General features: G+C 46.6%; 5 protein-coding genes across 6 annotated transcripts; all 5 read left to right on the top strand.

The window, feature by feature from the left end:
• Window positions 1-164: 164 nt before the first annotated feature.
• Window positions 165-1,049, top strand: cldnf (claudin f). The gene has a single exon (XM_012832982.3). It carries the CDS (start codon window positions 282-284, stop codon window positions 1,047-1,049), a length of 768 nt encoding a protein of 255 aa, XP_012688436.2. The 5' UTR covers window positions 165-281.
• A 1,416-nt stretch (window positions 1,050-2,465) lies between these two features.
• LOC105905010 (claudin-like protein ZF-A89) lies at window positions 2,466-6,665 on the top strand. The gene is made up of 2 exons (XM_012832981.3): window positions 2,466-3,017; window positions 5,730-6,665. The coding sequence occupies exons 1-2, from the start codon at window positions 2,548-2,550 to the stop codon at window positions 6,442-6,444; spliced, it is 1,185 nt and encodes a 394-aa protein (XP_012688435.3). The 5' UTR covers window positions 2,466-2,547; the 3' UTR covers window positions 6,445-6,665.
• A 1,723-nt stretch (window positions 6,666-8,388) lies between these two features.
• On the top strand, window positions 8,389-9,534 carry cldnj (claudin j). The gene is made up of 2 exons (XM_012832980.3): window positions 8,389-9,057; window positions 9,481-9,534. Exons 1-2 carry the CDS (start codon window positions 8,389-8,391, stop codon window positions 9,532-9,534), a joined length of 723 nt encoding a protein of 240 aa, XP_012688434.3.
• A 1,695-nt stretch (window positions 9,535-11,229) lies between these two features.
• On the top strand, window positions 11,230-12,500 carry LOC105905008 (claudin-4-like). The gene has a single exon (XM_012832979.2). The coding sequence runs from the start codon at window positions 11,457-11,459 to the stop codon at window positions 12,120-12,122; it is 666 nt and encodes a 221-aa protein (XP_012688433.2). The 5' UTR covers window positions 11,230-11,456; the 3' UTR covers window positions 12,123-12,500.
• A 3,094-nt stretch (window positions 12,501-15,594) lies between these two features.
• On the top strand, window positions 15,595-17,542 carry LOC105905007 (claudin-4-like). 2 transcript variants are annotated; one of them, XM_042708777.1, is made up of 2 exons: window positions 15,595-15,687; window positions 16,878-17,542. In XM_042708777.1, the coding sequence occupies exon 2, from the start codon at window positions 16,882-16,884 to the stop codon at window positions 17,440-17,442; it is 561 nt and encodes a 186-aa protein (XP_042564711.1). In that variant the 5' UTR covers window positions 15,595-15,687; window positions 16,878-16,881; the 3' UTR covers window positions 17,443-17,542. The 2 variants fall into 2 exon arrangements, with proteins under 2 accessions (XP_042564711.1, XP_012688431.2); XM_012832977.3 differs by lacking the exon at window positions 15,595-15,687 and adding an exon at window positions 16,336-16,421.
• The last annotated feature ends 4,749 nt before the right edge of the window (window positions 17,543-22,291 follow it).

Below are 22,291 nucleotides of genomic sequence, written 5' to 3'. Positions count from 1 at the left end.
CCCTCCCTCCCTGCCTCTCTCCATCCCTGCCCCGGCCGGTCGAACCAGTGTGTTCTTCCTGTATCTCGCTCAGAAGCGTTGGCCCACTCCGTATCGGCTGCAGTTGCTCTCTGTCTCTCTCCGTGTGTCTCTCGCTCTCTCTCTGTCTCTCTGTGTGTCTCTCTGTGTGTCTCTCGCTCTCTCTCTCTGTCTCTCTGTGTGTCTCTCTGTGTGTCTCTCGCTCTCTCTCTCTGTCTCTGTGTGTCGCCGCCGTCCTCTCTGCCGCCGTCCTCTCTGCCACCATGGCGAGGATCGCCAAGGAGGTGTCGGGTCAGGTTCTGTGCTTCATAGGCTTCGTGGGGGTGTGCCTGACCTGCGGGCTCCCTATGTGGCGTTCCACCTCCTTCATCGGCGCCAACATCGTGACGGCGCAGACCATCTGGGACGGGCTGTGGATGAACTGCGTGATGCAGAGCACGGGCCAGATGCAGTGCCGCATCCAGGACTCCATCATGCGCCTGACGCAGGACCTGCAGGCGGCGCGCGCCCTCATCGTCATCGCCATCGTCATCTCCTTCGTGGGCATGCTGCTCACCTTCGTGGGCGGCCGCTGCACCAGCTGCCTGAAGAACGAGTCCAGCATGGCCAAGGTGTCCATCACGGGGGGCATCCTCTGCATCGTGGCCGGCGCCGTCTGCCTCATCCCCGTCAGCTGGTCCGCCACCTTCACCATCCAGGACTTCCAGAGCACGCTGACCACCGAGACCCAGAAGAGGGAGATCGGAGCCGCCATCTACATCGGCTGGGGCTCCGCGGGGTTCCTCATCCTGGGGGGCATCCTGCTCTGCACCTCCTGCCCCAAGAACGACGGCCGCGACGGCACCTACCCGCAGCCACAGCCTATGTACCCCTACATGCAGCCGCCGGGCGTCTACGGTCCGGGCTCGTACATGGCTCCCCCAAAGACCTACGCCCCCAGCGTGGCCTACACGGGCACAGGGTCGTATATGCCCAACAAACCCTACGCCATGCCCAGGACGTACTCAGCCCCTCGCGGGCAGTATCTCTGAGACGCTGGATCACATGCAGCTGAACGGACTTGCTTATGAGATTTGCTGACAATGTATGGATTGATTGGTGGGCTTTGAGCTGCTGACGATGTATGGAGTGATTGGTGGGCTTTGAGCTGCTGACGATGTATGGAGTGATTGGTGGGCTTTGAGCTGCTGATGATGTATGGAGTGATTGGTGGGCTTGGAGCTGTGTTGGGGAGCGTCCCCGTGGAAGTGTTGACTCTTTGTGAAGTGTACCGTGTGTTTATCTGCTGGGGTCTTCTGGTGGAGTGGTTTTGTAGTAGTTTTGCCACAAAATAGTGTGTGGAAACTGGCTGGAAAACCCTTAAGTGTTGTCATGTTGTCATGTTGTCATGTTGTCATGTTGTCATGTTTACACAGAGGTAACACACAGAGCAAAGATGTGCACGGACATACACAGGTTTACTCAAGTTTACTGTATACTGTTGAAGAGACATTGTCCTGTAAAATGTAAATATAAAACTGTACAAAAAGCTGAAATGTTCTTGATACTCATGTCTGAAGTGTGATCTGTCTTATCATACAAATACTTTTGACGAATAAATCATATTTTATAATATCTTTGTGTAATGATGTTTTATAATGTTCCATGTGTATGTATCAGAGAGATGTCAAAGACAAACTACCAACCTCCTTAAATAACACCATGCAGTCTTTAACTACCAACCTCCTTAAATAACACCATGCAGTCTTTTAATGTTGAATTGCATTTGGGTAAGTGATATCCCAAATCCTATTTCAGAACCAGAATCGCTTTATTCACCATATGTACAATTGGACTTTTCATTGATTCCATTCAAAATCCTTACTTTTATTTCTATAAATGAACAGCGGCTATAGGGTCATTCCATGATGGCTTTTAGCCAAACTGACACAGAAACCAAGGGCCAATAAGTGACCATAAACCACAGTAATGATGATGTAATAATGAAACAATAGAACTATAGAATGTCACTGCATCATGATGAAGTGAAAACAACAGGAAGTGAGAGTGATTCATGGACAAAAAATGTCCAGATGCCACATTTCTCACTGACCAATCAGAGCGGCAAACAACTGTGAGGTAACGTCCAATGCTGACACCTGTCTTTGCCACCTGACCAGCCAGCCAATCAGGCCTCTCGGTTGGACTCTGGCCAAAACTCACACTTCCCATTCAACTTCAGATGCCACCCCACAGATGCGCATCTCAGCCGAAACTGGTCCTGGCACTGACGTGACGAAGCTTTGAGGAATCTGGTCAGGCTGGAAGTCCCCCCCCCCCCCGCCCCCCCGCCCCTCGATTTCCCGGTTTCAGTTGGGGTTTGAAAGTCGCTAGCTCCGCCCCTCCACCTCAGACCTTATAACTCTGCGGTGACGTCTCTCTTCAGTCAGTCAGTCAGTAACCGTCGCTCCACTGCGTCTCCAGAGAGAGAGAGAGAGAGAGAGAGAGAGTAAGAGAGAGACAGAGAGAAACAGAGAAAGACAAGACAAGATGGTGTCTCAGTGCAGGCAGATGCTGGGCTTCTCCCTGGGCATCATCGGCTTCCTCGGCAGCATCGTGATCTGCGCCCTGCCCATGTGGCGCGTGACGGCCTTCATCGGCGCCAACATCGTGACGGCGCAGGTGATCTGGGAGGGCCTGTGGATGAACTGCGTGACGCAGAGCACGGGCCAGATGCAGTGCAAGATCTACGACTCCCTCCTGGCGCTGCAGCAGGACCTGCAGGCCGCCCGCGCCCTGGTGGTCATCGCCATCATCGTGGGCGTCTTCGCCATCCTCCTGTCCATCTCCGGCGGCAAGTGCACCAACTTCATCGAGGACGAGGCGTCCAAGGCCAAGGTGGCGCTGGCCAGCGGCGTCATCTTCATCATCGCCGGCGTGCTCGTGCTCGTGCCCGTCTGCTGGACGGCCAACACCGTCATCCGGGACTTCTACAACCCCCTCCTGACCAATGCCCAGCGGCGGGAGCTGGGGGCCGCCCTCTACATCGGCTGGGGCACCGCTGCCATGCTGCTCCTCGGAGGGGGGCTGATCTGCAGCAACTGCCCCCCCAAGGACGAGAACGACTACCCCGTGAAGTACTCCCAGGCCAGGTCCACAGCCACAAGCCGAGCCTACGTGTGATGACGGGCCCCCCGACCCAAACAGACATTCATTCATTCATTCATTAATTAATTAAGACATTCAGGTTCTCTTTGCCCAGCACAGCTGCTGTGTCATCGCCCCCACATCGTCCACAGACAGGCTCTTTGTGAGAGTCAGGGAAGGATTCGCTGGGACTTTGATGATAACAAGACAACAGAAGTGGCGAAGCTCTTATTTCCACTATTTAAAATTGTCTCAAGGACTTATGCAGTGCATGTGCTTGTGGTATTTGCATTAACTGTCTGAAGTCCTTCTTGGCAAACAGAGGATTTGTGAGGTCTAATTTTTTGATTCGTATACTGGAGCTGATCTATGCCTGAAATCAAAGACACTTTGTACACAAGTAAACATACTGTAAATATTTTCTTTAATCCTGGGCAGGAAACATTGTCATTATAATATCATTCTTCTTCTGTGTCATTAAGACTGTGAACTAAGTAAGTGATTTAAACAGATGTTTGAAGTTGCATTTTTTTCTATTCAAACTTACATTGTCTGTTTATTTAAATTCACTTGTTGTTTTCTGACTGTATGCCTATGTTGAAATAAAAATAAAAAACTCTGATCTCTAAAATCTCACAAACTCTTTGTGTAGTTTCATTCTGTAAACCTTCTGACAATGTAACACACTGTTTTTCCAAACCTTTCCTTCCAGTCCTGTTTCAAGTGTTTGTTTAGGTTAACACACATGTGGGTGTCAAGTGCTTTTCTCACACTCACACACCCCTCAACATGCTAATAATGCCTGTGCCATTGTAGGAAAGGGAGGGGGGGGGTTTGGGCAAGAGTGAAACCTGTGCTTCTATCTCCATCAAACAGCCAGTGAGGGGTTACAGCACAGAGAGCGAGACTCCCAGATGGGTTCAGTAAAGTGCTTTTTATTTCAAACTCATTCAGAAGCTGCTGTGACAATAAGCCGTGACCATCCACGGCGTACTCTACTCTACTTGCCTCACAGCCATCTCCACACAGCTCACACACATTTACGTCAACATTAGAGGCCATCTCCACACAGCTCACACACATTTACCTCAACATTAGAGGCCATCTCCATTAGAGCATATTTTTTGGCAGACCTAAGGCGAAACCCAAACAAAGTACAACCATTGCTGTTGTAATCACGGTGAGTTTGTAGGTCAGATTGTGCGCTCTGCTGTGGCTGTTGTCTGTGGGATGTAGCCTCATGTGCCCATGGGGAGATTGGAGAGGCATGTGGTCCAACTGGTCAGGCAGACATGTCACCCAGCAGCATGCCACTCCACCCTCGGCGGCCATTTTGAGCACAGGAGGCCACTTCTCCTGTAAGCTCCTCTCCTCACAGACAGAAATGGACGTCTGCCAGCACCACTGAGACTTAGAGATACACACACACACACACACACACACACTCATACATACACACTCACACACAGCACACACACACACACACACACACACACACACACACACACACACACACACACACTCATACATACACACACACACACACAGCACACACACACACACACACACACACTCATACATACACATTTGTGTGGATATGGTGTGTAGGCCTACCTGTCAAACATCAGCACTAAGCTGTCTTAACTACTCATCTAATTTAACTTCATTGTGTTTGAGAATAAGTGTGTGTGTGTGTGTGTACACACTAGGGATGTGCATCCCCATCACTAAGGCCGATGCGATACACATCTCGATGCATTGCCAACGATCAGGTACATTAAAGAGACATGTACTAAGAGCAACTACTAATGCAATGCAATACCATTCACCCTCTTCCACACTCCCCCTGCCTGGAGTTCCTCTTCCACACTCCTCCTGCCTGGAGTTCCTCTTCCAAACTCCCTCCTCCGAGACCCTCTTCCACACTCTCCCTGCCTGGAGTTCCTCCTCCGAGTTCCTCTTCCACACTCCCCCAGCCTGCAGTTCCTCTTCCACACTCCCCCAGCCTGGTGTCCCTCTTCCACCCTCCCCCAGCCTGCAGTTCCTCTTCCACACTCCCCCAGCCTGCAGTTCCTCTTCCACCCTCCCCCAGCCTGCAGTTCCTCTTCCACACTCCCCCAGCCTGCAGTTCCTCCTCCACACTCCCCCAGCCTGCAGTTCCTCCTCCACACTCCCCCAGCCTGCAGTTCCTCTTCCACCCTCCCCCTGCCTTGTGTTCCTCTTCCACCCTCCCCCAGCCTGGTGTTTCTCCTCTGTAATCTGTAACTTGAGCTCCTCTCCAGGGGGCATAGATGAGCTGCGAGAGCCGTTGTGTGAGGACAGAAAGGAACCTGTAAGGCGGGTATGGTTTTGGCTGGCACTAAGCAATTCATACCTGTAGCACACACACACACACACACACACACACACACACACACACACACACACACACACACACACACACACAGGCACAGACACACACACACACACACACACACACACACACACACACACACACACACACCTCCTTCTTCCAAACTCATATAAATACCTCATCTCAGCACTCTCAAGGGTTCTTCGCCAGGAACAGGGTTCTCCGAGCAGAGCAGAGCAAGCGTCGCCATGGCATCCGTGGGCCTGCAGATCCTGGGCAGCGTCCTGGCCTTCCTGGGGTGGGTGGGGGGCATCCTGACCTGCGCGCTGCCCATGTGGCGCGTGACGGCGTTCATCGGCAACAACATCGTCACCTCGCAGACCATGTGGGAGGGCATCTGGCTGAGCTGCGTGGTGCAGAGCACGGGCCAGATGCAGTGCAAGGTCTACGACTCCATGCTGGCGTTGACCTCCGACCTGCAGGCGGCGCGCGCCCTCACCGTCGTCTCCGTCGTCGTGGGCGTCGCGGGCCTCTTCATGGCCTTCGCCGGGGGCAAGTGCACCAACTTCATGGCGGACGAGGCGGGCAAGGCGCGGGCGAGCGTCGCGGCCGGCGTGGTGCTCATGGTCAGCGGCGTCCTCTGCCTCGTGCCCGTCTCCTGGACCGCCAGCAGCATCATCCACGACTTCTACAACCCCCTCCTGAACGACGCCCAGCGCCGGGAGCTGGGGGGGGCGCTGTACGTGGGCTGGGGGAGCGGTCTCCTCCTGCTGCTGGGGGGGGCGCTCCTCTGCACCTCCTGTCCCCCCAAGAAGGGCAAACGCAGCGCCTCCACGCTCCGGTACCACTCGATGAAGATCCCCAAACCATCCAGCCAGTCTGACTCTGTGCCCAGCCACAAGCCCCCCACCCCACGCTCCCTAACACCAACCAAGACATACATCTGAGACTGCAGCAGAGACCATGAGGTATCCCACAGGTGACCGTCGCCATGCCGACAGGTGTCTCTGTCTCCTTGTCTCAGTCACGCTCTTACTGTGTCTCGTTCTGTGGAGTCTTCTCTGCAGCGGGATGTCATGGCTTTGTGCGTTTTTATGCTTGTACTTTTTTATGACTATGATAATATGTTTTGTATGATTGTAGGTGTAGAGGTCAATGAAGAAGGTGAAATGAAAGGTCATATCTGTGAGGTTATTACTTGATTTGGAATTCACTGATATCTGCTGAGCACTTTTGTCTGTTTTATCAAGTTTCTCCATCTCTGAAATTTGTACATAGATTTTGTCATCTTTTGAATCACAGATGAGGGGGAGAGTAAAATGAAGGTTGTACTTCTGTGATTTATCATTTCATTTGGAATCATTTACTTCTTAACAGTGTGGGCTTCTAAGCCGTGGAGCTATGTTATCACATTCTGCTAAATGCGACCGCTTGGACATTTGTAGATATGTTTGCTTACAGGTTACTGATAGGATTGCCCCTCTCTTTCACAGGACTGTTTAAAAAGCATATGTTTTTTTTTTAACTGACACTTTAGACTAAATTGCACTGAACTTTAACACTAAACTGGATTAGAGTTGTATGATATAGCCCCATAAGCTCATGGGTAGTCTCTTCAGGTTGATCAGATAACTGGTTGATTGTTTAAGCTAAGCTTGCTAAAAACACTTCTCAAAAATGTACTTTGTCAATCTGAAAATATAATCTTAACTTAAACAAATGATTTAGTTGATTTGATCAGCACATTGGCGTGTGATTGTCTGCAACCTGAGTGAGCTGAGAAAGGTGTGGATGTGAAAGCAAGGCTTAGTTCTCACAGTCAGAGGCATCTTGAGTTACCGGGCAGCTTTCACCTGCAGCCACTCCCTCTGCCTCAGTGGTTTCACCAGGAAACTCTAAACAACCCCCCCCAGCCAATGCCAGGCCCTTGTAAATACCACTCATTGTTTCAGCATGACAAGTGAACCTTTCAAACAACAGTCGCTGATTTAAAAACAAACAGCAACGGGCCCTACAGAAGGCCCAGTGCCAGCTCAGAGCCAGACCAGGGCCAGATCAGAGCCAGATCAGGGCCAGATCAGGGCCAGATCAGAGCCAGAGCCAAGATCTCTTTGTTGTTTATGACTCCAGGAAATGAAAAGCCTGATATGTACACATGATAGTAATCTGGTTTCGCATGTTCTGAGGTAGGAGAGGAATGAGGTCTGTGTGTGTGATACGGTTTTGTTTGTGCCAGATGGTCGTTGTCTGTCTGTAACGTTAACAACATTATGGACTGTGTGTGCTCCTAAGGCATAATAAAGCTTGTACATTCACTTCTACCTGAGTGTCTCTTTAATGTTGAAATTACACCAAAAAAGACCTGGGGATTGGCAAGAGTGAAATGATTTGGAAAAGTTTGTGTGCGCCAAATGCCATGTATGGGCAGGTGATTCTAAACAGTGTTCATGTAATTTAAAAATGTCCAATGTTTTTGTTTACATTTGAAACTGTGCTGTAATTCCATAGGGGTTGGATGAAGGGGAAAACCACATCTAAATACACCCTAGCCCTTCCTTCTTCTCTGTCATATGATCTACTGCCCCCTTGTGGTGAAATACTATTCAAGCATGAAGGTCTTTCTGTGAGAGTGAATTTGACATACTACCGAATGTATATCTATTTATATGAATTCAAATATTGTATTCTTTATTTGTCATTTAATTTTATAGGCGTACCCTAACTTGTGTGCCCATTTTAAAAAAGCTCACCACAGCTTATAAGTGGAATTGACATTAACTTGATGAATTTGACATTAACTACATAAATACCCCTAGGATGACTGAACTGAAAACCCTGTGCATGATATGATTGTCTCCTCTGATCTTCAGGACGTCCATAAAGCCGCAGCCATGGCTCTGCAGGTGCTGGGCATCACGCTATCCATGATGGGCCTGGCTGGCACCATCCTGATCTGTGCGCTGCCCATGTGGAAGGTCACGGCCTTCATCGGCACCAACATCGTGGTGGCGCAGGTCTTCTGGGAGGGCCTGTGGCTGAACTGCGTGTACGAGCGCACGGGCCAGATGCAGTGCAAGCTCTACGACGCGCTGCTGGACCTGGACCCGGACCTGCAGGCGGCCCGCGGGCTCGTGGTCGTCGCCATGGCGCTGGCCTGCCTGGCGTTTGTCCTGTTCCTCGCGGGGGCGGAGTGCACCAACTGCTTGAGCCACCCGCGGGCCAAGGCGCGCATCGTGGTGGCGTCGGGCGTCACCTTCGTGCTGGCAGGTCTGACGGTCGTGGCGCCCGTGTCCTGGACCGCACACTCCATCATCAGGGACTTCCACAGCCCCATGGTGCACGAGGCGCTGAAGAGGGAGATGGGGGCGGCCCTCTACCTGGGCTGGGTGACGGCGGGGCTCCTGGTGGTGGGGGGAGGGGTGCTGTGTACCAGCTGCCCACCAGAGAGGGCCGCCTCCGCCTCCGCCTCCGCCTCCGCCTCCGCCTCCGCCTCCGCCCCCTCCCCCCGCTACATGCAGGCCCAGACGGGCACTCACTGCAGCTACGCCATCAAGAACTACGTCTGACTCTGGCTCTACGCCATCAAGAACTACATGTGACTCTGGCTCTACGCCATCAAGAACTACGTCTGACTCTACGCCATCAAGAACTACGTCTGACTCTACGCCATCAAGAACTACGTCTGACTCTGGCTCTACGCCATCAAGAACTACGTGTGACTCTACGCCATCAAGAACTAAGTCTGACTCTACGCCATCAAGAACTAAGTCTGACTCTACGCCATCAAGAACTACGTCTGACTCTACGCCATCAAGAACTAAGTCTGACTCTACGCCATCAAGAACTACGTCTGACTCTACGCCATCAAGAACTACGTCTGACTCTACGCCATCAAGAACTAAGTCTGACTCTGGCTCTACGCCATCAAGAACTACGTCTGACTCTACGCCATCAAGAACTACGTGTGACTCTACGCCATCAAGAACTACGCCATCAAGAACTACGTCTGGCTCTACGCCATCAAGAACTACGTCTGACTCTACTCCATCAAGAACTACGTCTGACTCTACGCCATCAAGAACTACATGTGACTCTGGCGCTACGCCATCAAGAACTACGTCTGACTCTGGCTCTACGCCATCAAGAACTACGTCTGACTCTACGCCATCAAGAACTACATGTGACTCTGGCGCTACGCCATCAAGAACTACGTCTGACTCTGGCTCTACGCCATCAAGAACTACATGTGACTCTGGCGCTACGCCATCAAGAACTACGTCTGACTCTGGCGCTACGCCATCAAGAACTACGTCTGACTCTGGCTTTACGCCATCAAGAACTACGTGTGACTCTACGCCATCAAGAACTACACGTGACTCTGGCGCTACGCCATCAAGAACTACGTCTGACTCTGGCTCTACTCCATCAAGAACTACGTCTGACTCTGGCTCTACGCCATCAAGAACTACGTCTGACTCTACTCCATCAAGAACTACGTCTGACTCTACTCCATCAAGAACTACGTCTGACTCTACGCCATCAAGAACTACGTCTGACTCTACGCCATCAAGAACTACGTGTGACTCTGGCTCTAATCCATCAAGAACTATGTCTGACTCTACTCCATCAAGAACTACGTGTGACTCTACGCCATCAAGAACTACGTGTGACTCTACGCCATCAAGAACTACGTGTGATTCCTGCAGCTACGCCATCAAGAACTACGTCTGACTCCAAGGCATCAAGAACTACGTGTGACTCTACGCCATCAAGAACTACGTCTGGCTCTACGCCATCAAGAACTACATCTGACTCTACGCCATCAAGAACTACGTCTGACTCTGACTCTAAGGCATCAAGAACTACGTCTGATTCTGGCTCTACGCCATCAAGAACTACGTCTGACTCTACTCCATCAAGAACTATGTGTGACTCTGGCTCTGCGTGCCTGGGATCGGAACAATCTGCGTAACTCAGATATTGATCCGGTACCTGAGCATTGACAACTCTTCAAGGAATGTTCAAACATCAGATTAGACTCTCCACTCATCCGGCAGCCTGACTTGATGGCTGGTGTGATAATATCTGGTGAGACAACAGAGCTGTGGCGACAGTGGTACAGTAGGTAGAGAAGTCGTTTAGTGATCAGAAGGTTGCTAGTTCGATTCCCTGTCGAAGTGTCCTTGAGCAAGACACTGAACCCCTAATTGCTCCTGATGTGCAGTGTGCCATCAGTGTAAATGTAAAATGTGTATACATTGTAAGTCTCACATATGTAAGTCGCTTTGGATAAAAGCGTCTGCTAAATATCTAAATCTAGCTGTAATGTTTTCCCTGTGAGACGTCCAGGCCTCTCCTCCTGTTGTGTCTTTTTTACAGTTACATTTTAACAAACACCGTCTGTTCAAACTTATTTTTTTGAGAACGCTTTTGTCATGTTTTTAAACAGCTTTCAGCAACATAAACTGAGTTTCCTTTCGCCTTTGATGATGAGATTAGATTCAGTGATCTGTTCTTTGATTATGCCACTGCAAACGCAGATGTTCTATGCCACCGTAGAAGTTCTACTTCTTGTGACTTTTATTCTAGTGAGAATTGAATAAAGATCTTTTTAACAAGCTGCTTGTCTGTGTGTAGAAAAGGCACATAGTTAAATAAAGAACAAGTTTACGGCTCTGTGCCAAACGGCCACAAAGCCCTTTATCCATCAGACTTGTGTGATATCACTTTAAATGCTCACAGTGGCATCACTGTTGGCTGAGTGAGTGGGAGAGTGGGAAAGAAAGGGATTGTTTTGAAACTATGGAGAGGCAAACATCAGGACTCACTCTCTTTCTTCCCATAATGCCTGTTTTCGCCCTCACGCCTATTCGAGGAATCTGGGAGAGCAAGTTCTGCTACAGTGACAGTCAAAGCGTAACGTTTAAAGCTTTGTTGTTTTGTTACGTCGACTAGCAGCATGGACGATAAGTTGGGTCTGACCGGCATCGTATTTGGCCTCGCGGGCTGGTTTTGTGTACTACTGACTCGCTTCCTCTCCATGTGGACGATTAGCGGCACTGTAGACAACACCACGGACTCTCTGGCGCTGCACTGGGACGGGGTGTGGATACACTGGGAGCAGCAAGGAAATGGCTCTCTTCACTGTCACTTCATCCAGGCGATGCTGCAGCTATCGGGGAACTTCCGATCCTGGAGGACTCTCATCACAGCGTCAATCAGCGTCGCATTTGCAGCGAACGCCCTTTACGTTGTTGGGCGACTGAAGTTCCCTCGCCGTGTGCAGGTCAAAGCAGTCTCCGGTGTTTTGTTTGTGCTGTCAGGCGTGCTGCTGCTGGTGGTGACGTCCTGGGTGTCCCACCGTACCTCAGAAGCGCCGAACAGCGTGACTTCATTTAAACGAGAGTGGGGGCCGGCACTCTACACGGGTTGGGTCGGAACGGCCCTGCTACTGGTGGGGGGAGGAACACTGGTCAGTACATGCTGTTTCTCGCCCCCGCCAGAGATTATTGGCACGCCTATGTCACCGAGTACAGCTGAAGTGGGGGACCCTCTCAACACTATCCATAGTGCAACTTTCAGCTATGACGACCCACCCTATTACCCGACTACAAGACCATTCTGAAAATCAAAACGTTTGCAACGCTATCGGAACACACGGCGGCGTATTAGGGCCATTGTAGCCTATAGGAACTGGGGGAGGGGGTAATATTCCGAAAAATATATATATTTACGAGAAAAAATATTCTCTGAGATTATACTATTGACCCTCCTCACTAACTGTCTGTGATGTGATGAGGCTGATCCAGCTTTGCAAAGTGAAGCGATGTGGTTCTTTGACAAAAACACCTTTTTCCTGAGTTTTTTTCTCCGTATTTTTTAATGGACCTAATACGCTGTCGTAAAAACAAGATCAACACTAAAAATACATATGGACCTTATGTTGGCGATATGGAATCGTGTTTACAAACATTGCCTTAATTTCATAGCAACTGTGGTGGGATGGAATAGAATATGTAACGATATAAATCATGTAGCCTACTCTATATAGGATTTATTTCTATAAGCCAGTGCATTACAATTTGTTTTCACACAAGTGCTAGGCTACAATGTAGGCTAATTATTATTTTTATAGCATATTTTGGTGCTTTTCCTATTTGTGCCCAGGAAGAGGCCAGACACCTTTTTATCAGATTAACAACTGTGAATTAAATGAGATCATACATGGTCATATTATGCTGTGCATCTTCTCCAGTGGCTCTGCTTTGACTGGTTCAGTGGAGTGCATGTCCTGTCTCAATTATGTGGCATAGATTCATATATGACTTTAATTGATACTGTATGTTGTACAGACAGTGTATATGTAGTATATTATGAATATACAGACACACTTATGAGTGCATGTCCCATCTTAAATATGTGGCAGCCATTATTGAAAGCAGGCCAACTAACAGTGGCAACACACAGTTAATGTCATAGCGTACATGTGGCAAAAGAATGGTACCGGGGCAGTAGAGCACCTGCTTAAGTAACACATTACTTAAGAAAAGCGGTATACAAAACTGAATTATTATTATTATTATTATTATTATTATTATTATTATTATTCTTGGCACAGGAGGTACGACGCATTTAGTATCCTTCTCAGAAATCAGTATACTCTGGTATCACAGGAAAAAACGTGGCCTTCAGTTGATACACTCATATATGATTTTAATGAATAGTGTTTATCGTACAGTGTACAGTATATGTAGTATATTGCATAGTGAATATACAGAACCACTTACACGGTTAATATGTTTAAATGGCAATGTGCTCATAACTAAACAACCTGGGAGTCTTAGACAATACCACATGCTCCAAAAATGACAACAACCAATCACTTTTTAGTGTGAAATCTCTTCAGCACTTGTCATCTAACAGTCCAATATTGTTATGTTGTAATACCCCGTGGTTTTTCACTAGCATGCTAGCTGGAATCCGCTTCCTCTGCACCGACACCCTTAGGAGCGCAATAAGACATTCAGCAAGGCGCAGTTAGGCTTCTGCGTGAGGTTTGTAAAAGCCATGCTGATCAGCTCGTCAATCTCCCGGAAGCAGCCAGGATCGATTAGACACACCTGAAGAAGGAGACACACACACACATGCAAGCACGCACGCACACACACACACACACACACACACACACACACACACACAAACACACACAGACACGCACACACGCTTACTTTAGGGCACATAAAAGTGCAGAGAAAGTTATGCATTTGGACATTATAATCACAAACATAACTGTGCTGCCATAAGGACTATATTCCTACCATATAATGTACATTAAGATCTGGCTTTAAAGGCATGGTGTGTAGTTTTTAGTGGCATGTATTAGTAGAAATGGAATATGGTATTCATAATTATGTTTTCATTACTGCATAATTACCAGTAACTATGTTTTCGTTAGCTTAGAATTAGGCCTTCGTATCTACATAGGGAGCAGGTGTTCTTCCACGTTTATTCCATGACAAACCAAAACACTGGGCGTTTCGCGTTGTTATGGCATTTGACGGCCAGCATAGGTGCTTGCACACACTTGTAAAGAGAGGGGTATTCAGTTGGTTGCAATTCAGCATAATCACCACTAGATGGCACACACAAACGGTCCCTTTGAGCGTCATTGTTAATGACACCGTACAAGTGGGAGCTGACGAGGTTCACATCTTGGCCAGATGTGCTCCTGTGTTAATGAACTGCTATGTGGGATGTAAGGGCCCTCACCATCTCCAGCTGGTCATCGAAGTCCTCGTCCTCCACCACCTTGATGAGGGGCTTGAGCTTCTCCTTGAGCCGTGAGCCCGCTGGATCTGAATGGACTCCTTCAGCTGCCGGATCACCTCCTGTGGGGAAGCGCTCGGGGCTGGTCACTTGGCTCAACTGTCTTAGTTTAGTCTTTTTTTTTGGCAGATATGACAAATACAAGCGAAAAGAGGCAGTGGTATGTATCGAGTTTAGATAGAAAGAAAGCTTTTGAGTTTTTGAGCAACCAAGTGTTTATTCTTCTACATGCAGACAACTCTTACAACATAAAAAAACACTATGCCAGACTCCTTGATACACTTACAGACAAGAGTAAAGTAAAAAAAAAAAAAAAAAAAAACTCGGGTTACACATCACGATCACAAATGAGACATTTTGGACCATAAACAAATGTTTAACCTTGCATTACAATAAACATCCACGAGGGGGCAACATGTCTCTATAATACTGGGGCTGTCTTACAAAAGTGATGACTTGAAAAGGTAAGAAAATGTAGGAGAGAGAGAGATATGATTAGGACGTTGAACACTCGGCAATAATTCTTAATAATTAAGCCCAAGAACTACTGGGCCAATACGTCTGAAGGTGAAAAAGGTGAAACGAAGGTCATATCTGTATGATTATTACTTGATAAGGTGAAACGAAGGTCATATCTGTATGATTATTACTTGATAGGGTGAAACGAAGGTCATATCTATGATTATTACTTGATAAGGTGAAACGAAGGTCATATCTGTATGATTATTACTTGATAAGGTGAAACGAAGGTCATATCTGTATGATTATTACTTGATAAGGTGAAATGAAGGTCATATCTGTAAGGTTATTACTTGATTTGGAATTCACTGATATCTGCTGAGCACTTTTGTCTTTTTTATCAAGTTTCTCCATCTCTGAAATTTGTACAAAGATTTTCTCATCTTTTGAATCACAGATGAGGGGTAAAGTAAAATGAAGGTTGTACTTCTGTGATTTATTATTTAATTTGGAATCATTTACTTCTTAACAGTGTGGGCTTCTAAGCCCTTGAGCTATGTTATCACATTCTGCTAAATGCGACCGCTTGGACATTTGTAGATATGTTTGCTTACAGGTTACTGATAGGATTGCCCCCTCTCTTTCACAGGACTGTTTGAAAAGTATGAAATACATTGTAAAAGGTTTTTTTCACTGAATTTTAACCCTAAACTGGATTAGAGCGGTATGATAAAGCCTCATAGGCTCATGGGTAATCTCTTCATGTTGATCAGATAATTGGAAATAAGATTTCTGCCCCTGCCCGTTTTATTTCTGCGGAAATGAAAGTTAAACGAGTCATTTATTCCCGTTTGTGAACACGCAGTTGAACTTTTCAGCAAAGAAACTCCCAGAAAATACTGTTCGTGAGTATCTCAGCATTTAATTGCAAACGTTATTTATCTTAGGATTGTTTATGTGAAGCCATTTAACATCACACAAGTGGTTGTGATCACTTTGAACCCAAGACTGCTTTTTATTGGTGAGCTGATTTTGAGAAATTAAACTTAAATTGCAGCTAAAGTTGTGTTTCCTGGTTGCTATGGTTATCCATATTTAGCATAATTAGCTAGCTAAGGAAACTTAATAACCTTAAACGATTTAATTGGAAGAGTTCAATTTGCATGAAATGATAGCTGGTTATCTAGCTGATGTTATAGTCTGCTCGATTTAACTCTTAAAATGATAAAGGGAAAAGATAGAAACCCTCAGGGTGCTTGTGCAACTTCGTATGAAAGAGTTCATTAGTAGCTGCCAACTGTATGTACCTTACCTATACCTGTGTAAAGGATGCTGATATGAAAAACAACCAGTAGTCAATGTGCAAGCTGCCAATTGAATGGTGATTTAAGATACTCTATTGGGTTTATGTATTTGTAAATCTGACTCTGAAAGAGTCAGTGCCTCACCAGCCACGAACCTCAGCGCACGTCACTGCTGAAATGTTACTGTTTTTGCGCCCCCCCCCCCCCCACGAAATGAGATTTCTGCACTGGCCCGTTTTATTTCTGCGGAAACGAAAGTTAAACGAGTCGCTTCTTCCCTTATGTGAACACGCAGTTGAACTTTTCAGCAAAGAAAATCCCAGAAAATACTGTTCGTGAGTATCTCAGCATTTAATGGCAAATGTTTAAATCGGTGCTTTAACACAATGTGTTTGATAATATTATTACTATAACAGGGATTAAAACATAAGACATACTAACCTAGGTATCCACAGTAGGTAGACTACATGGTGAAATACTAACCTAGGTATCCGCAGTAGGTAGACTACATGGTGAAATACTAACCTAGGTATCTTTCCCACTAGCCATCCAGGATATGCACTATGTATGTCACCAGGAAACTCTAAATAAGCCCCTAGGCCCTTGTAATTAAATAAAGACATAGTTTTGAAACTATGGAGAGGCAAACATCATGACTCACTCTCACTTTCTTCCCATAATGCGTTTTCGACCCCACGCCTATTTGAGAAATCTGAGTGAGCAAGTTATGCAAAAGTGACAGTAAAAGCTTAATGATTAAAGCTTTGTTGTTTTTTTTTTATATCGACTAGCATCATGGACGATGCGTTGGTTCTGATCGCCGCCAGATTGGGTCTGTCGGGCTGGTTTTGTGCACTACTGACCCGCTTCCTCTCCGTGTGGACGGTAAGCGGCACTGTAGACAACACCACGGACTCTCTGGCGATGCACTGGGACGGGGTGTGGATACACTGGGAGCAGAAAGGAGACGACTCTCTTCACTGTCACTTCATCCAGGCGATGCTGCAGCTATCGGGGAACTTCCAATCCTGGAGGGATCTCATCACAGCGTCAATCTGCATCTCGCTTGCAGCGAACGGCCTTTACCTTGTTGGGCAAACGAGGTTGCCGGTCAAAGTGGTCTCGGGTGTTTTGTTTGTGCTGTCAGGCGTGCTGCTGCTGGTGGTGACGTCCTGGGTGTCCCACGACGGCTCTGAAGCGCCGAACGCCGTGACTTCATTTAAACGAGAGTGGGGGCCGGCACTCTACACGGGTTGGGTCGGAACGGCCCTGCTACTGGTGGTGGGGGGAGGAACTCTAGTCAGTACATGCTGTTTCTCGCCCCCAACAGAGGTTAACCCATATGGTTTTGATTAACTGCTACTGGTAAGAGTAGATGTTACATTTAGGCTATCAAAAAATGTTGGTGCAGGCATAGTGAAAACGCCAACATTATTTAATCAACATTTAATCAACATTCACCAAAACGATTTTGAAAATTAGCATGTTTTTGCAGTATTAAAGGTGTTCCCAGACGATCAATACACATGGCACATACACACACACGAGAGCAAGCTTGCAATGCAATAGTATAAGTATACAAATTAATAGTAATATCAATTTTTATCAGTGGCAGGCACGCCCACACGCACGAATGTAGGCCTACAATTAAAAAAATATCCCGCTTATTATACGGTTACTTGCCAAAACAATAGAAGACATTCCTCAAAAACCTCTTTTTAAGGATTTTGTTGCCGTTTAGTTCTTTACGCAAATGCGAAGCAACCCACCTTCTGACTTCAAGTTTCAATGACTTTCAGTTACGTTAAATGACCGGACAAGTTGCGGAATGATATGAAAGATGTGAATTAGAAGCACAAAACCCGTTGCCAATGACAGCAGTCATAAATTTTTCGCAGCAGTGAATACAAAGAAATTACAGACCCGCGAACGTTGGGATGGCCCATTCAAATCAACGGAACTTTTAGGAAAATTCTGAAGAGCCGTATAATAAGTACAGGTATTTACGTTTGATTCCTAATTTACAATTGACCTCCGCGGGTCGCACAGGGACAGCCAATGGCCCTTGGGCCGCACTTTGCCCAGGTCTGGGTTAACCCCAATAATAGGCGGCGTTCTAGACGCAGGACAAAAGAATGGCAGCGGGGAAAGAAAGCCCTTTTTTTTTTTAGTAACACATTATTTTTGGCACAGGAGGTATCACATTTAGTATCCTTCTCAGAAATCAGTATACTCTGGTATCACAGGAAAAAACCACAGGAAAGGGCCAGATCTGGGCCAGACTTTTCCCAGATCCTAGATCTCTATGGTGTTTATGAATGTACTCCAGGAAATGAAAAGCCTGATATATATATATTTCATCATATGTGTACATGATGGTAACCTGGTTTGGCATGTCCTGAGGAGTTTTTGTATGATATGGTTTTGTTTGTGCCAGATGGTCGTTGTCTGTCTGTAACATTAACAACATAATGGACTGTGTTTGCTCCTAAGGCATAATAAAGCTTGTATACACTTCTGCTTGAGTGTGTCTTTCATGTTGAAATTACATTTAAAAAAAAAGAGTGAAATGAGAGAGTGGAATTGACATACTACCTAATGTATTTCTATCATGAATTCAAATATTTATGTATTTCTCATGGTCTGAGTCCTTCAGGTGCCATTTGGCAAACTCCAGGTGGGCCGTCATGTGCAGTTTTACTGAGGAGTGGCTTCCGTCTGGCCACTCTACCATACAGGCCTGCTTGGTGGAGTGCTGCACAGATGGTTGTCCTTCTTGAAGGTTCTCCTCTCTTCAGAGAGCAACGCTGGAGCTCTGTCAGAGTGACCATCAGGCTCTTGGTCACCTCCCTGACTAAGGCCCTTCTCCCCCGATCGTTCAATTTGGCCGGGCGGCCAACTCTAGGAAGAGGTGGTTCCAAACGTCTTCCATTTACGGATGATGGAGGCCGCTGTGCTCATTGGGACCTTCAATGCTGCAGAAATGTTTCTGTACCCTTCCCCAGATCTGTGCCTCGATACAATCCTGTCTCGGAGGTCTACGGACAATTCCTTGGACTTCATGGCTTGGTTTGTGCTCTGAAATGCACTGTCAACTGGGGGACCATATATAGACCGGTGTGTGCCTTTCCAAATCATGTCCAATCAACTGAATTTACCACAAGTGGACTCAAATCAAGTTGTAGAAATCTCAAGGATGATCAGTGGAAACAGGATGCACCTGAGCTCAATCTTGAGTGCCATGGCAAAGGCTGTGAATAATTATGTACATGTGATTTTTTTTCATTTTTTATTTTAATAGATTTGCCAAAATTTCCAAAACGTGCTGCAGACAAAATCTTCATATTATGATTATGGGGTATTGTGTGTATCATTTTGAGGAAAAAATGAATTTAATCGATTTTAAGCATAAGGCTGTAACATAACAAAATGTGGAAAAAGTGAAGCGCTGTGAATACTTTCCGGATGCACTGTATGTTTGCTAACAGGTTACTGATAGGATTGCCCCCTCTCTTTCCCAGGACTGTTTGAAAAGTATAAAATACATTGTAAAAGGTTTGTTTCACTGAACTTTAACACTAAACTGGATTAGAGCAGTATGATAGCCTCAGATAATTGGTTGATTGTTTCGTCGAGGCTATTCTCAAAATTCATTGTTGATTGTTGCCAAAGAGAAAAGACAGTTTACTTTGACAATCTGAAAAAAATATAATCTTAATTTAAAGCAGCAATTAGTAATTCTGTTCCAAAACTAGCAAGCTAACTACCTAAAAGGCATGCAAAAACCTTGCAAACACCACTAACAGCCCAGTTACCACTGATAGAAGTTTGCCAACACACTAACTGGTGTCTTTTGGCAGTATCAGAATCAGAATCAGAATGGGATTTATTGCCAAGTAGGTTTACACCTACTTGGAATTTTTTCTGATGTGAAGGTGCATATAGTAAACATAAAAACATAGAAACACAATAAGTACTACACATAACTAGCCTGACGATGTCATACTCATAATTCTAGTCAGAATATGAGTCTGATACCGATCCGTTGGACTGTGATTATGGGGCGTGTTTCAACCGAACCAGGAAAAAAAATGCCTCTTCGCTCAATTGGATATATCTAGAACCAATCAGAGCAACGTAGTATGACCATAACGTAGACCATGGGGCCAGCTGATACATTAAACTTTTACCGGATCCCGTAGGAAGGACGGCAAAAACATCTTTTTGATCGACAAATGCCTTGATCGCGTTTCTCTGTTCCTCTTTCAAAATTAATGTGCTGTCAATGTCCTTTAAAACAGACTCGAATTTTCACATTTCAGCTCTCCAACGGCAGCCATGTTTGTTGAAAACGAATTCACCCCAAAAGCTCTTTGGTGACGTGGTTGATTACGTTAGGGTTGATCATCTGTCCATCATCGTATAAAGCCCGCCCTGACAATTTGATTGGTCTATCTATCTCCTCACAGATTTTTGTGAGGAGATAATTTCTCCCCAACGGTGCGACACCAGACCGAACTTCCCGACCAAACAATTTACATTTAGTCATTTAGCAGACGCTTTTATCCAAAGCGACTTACATATGTGCGACTTACAATGTACACACATTTTACATTTACACTGATGGCACACTGCACATCAGGAGCAATTAGGTCTTGCTCAAGGACGCTTCGACAGGGAATCGAACTAGCAACCTTCTGCTTACTAACCGACTTCTCTACCTACTGTACCACTGTCGCCCGTGGCTTGGCCAAGTGGCTAAGTTCGTCTGGCATCCAGGCTAACACATAACATAAAAACACAAAAACACAAATAAGTACGACACATAAAAAAAGTACTACACATAAGAACCAAAAAACACAATTTATACGATACAAATATATAGACAATGAATATAAAAAAAGTAGAAGTGGAAAGTAGAGTGCAAAATGTAAAACAGGAGTGCAATGTGATTGAGCAATGTGCAATGTAATGTGTGTTAATGTAACACAGACTTAGGGTGTGGGGGTGGGATAAGAGTCCAGGTCAGGTGGGGGTCCCGGGCCTTGTTAATAAGGCCAACTGCAGCCGGGAAGAAGCTGGTTTTGTGGCGTGAGGTTTTGGTCCTGATGGACCGCATCCTCCTGCCGGAGGGAAGAACCTCAAATAGTTTGTGACCCGGGTGGGAGGGATCGGCCACAATCTTACCTGCCCGCCTCAGGGTCCTAGAGGCGAACAGGTCCTGAAGAGATGGAAGATTGCAGCCAATCACCTTCTCAGCAGAACGGATGATACGCTGCAGTCTGCCTTTGTCATTGGCAGTGGCAGCAGCGTACCAGACGGTGATGGAGGAGTTGAGGATGGACTCGATGATGCAGGTGTAGAAGTGCACCATCATTGCCTTTGGCAGGTTGAACTTCTTCAGCTGCCGCAGGAAGTACATCCTCTGTTGAGCTCTTTTGGTGAGGGAGCTGATGTTCAGCTCCCACTTGAGGTCCTGGGAGATGATGGTGCCGGATATAGCTGGCAATGTCATGATGTTAAAGCTTTTCTTCCATTTTTGCCAGCCCCGAACACAGAACTAGATAGTGCATATCCTAGATGGCTAGTTGGAAAGACACAGATGTTTATCTGTGTATCTTTTGAGTTTTTTTCGGTTTATGTATAACCAGTGAACAAGTATGCACTAATTGCAGTTGAGTGGCATTAGTGGTAGTTTGAACTACCCATTCTATGTAGCTTTAGCTAACCAGACTAGATCTCTCCCCAGGGTAGCATTGCTGTAGCTCAAATTCTTCCAGTGTGAAGTAATTGGTAGCTTGGAAAACTATGCTTCCCCAACACTGTTTTTTGGGATGAGATGCTTTCTAAAACGTTCATGGTTTTATTTACACCAGTGTCTTCCAACTAAATCCATAACCAGTCATTTGGGTAAGTGTTGTGGTTTCCCCCATGAACATGGACATGTTGAACGCAGCTTGACTGGTTTTGTTTTGTTTTTCCTAGCAAAATGCACTCCAGTGCATCCAGTGGTGGATCAGCATTACAGAAATTAGTGGGTACAGTCATGTCGTCTTACACACACAACAGGTCATCAGGGCTCTCAAGACAGGCAAGAGTGACAGCCCCCCCCCCCCCCCCTCTTGGCCACGCCCCCGGTCCGCCCCCATTCCGCCCCTGCCGTATGCCCACAGACCAGGTCTCTTCCTCTTCCACCATCTCCTCC

Source organism: Clupea harengus, chromosome 9 (genome assembly GCF_900700415.2).
Source record: "Clupea harengus chromosome 9, Ch_v2.0.2, whole genome shotgun sequence".
NCBI lineage: Eukaryota > Metazoa > Chordata > Actinopteri > Clupeiformes > Clupeidae > Clupea > Clupea harengus.
Note: the sequence above shows the minus strand (reverse complement) of the source record. Positions and strands in the feature narration are given on the sequence as shown.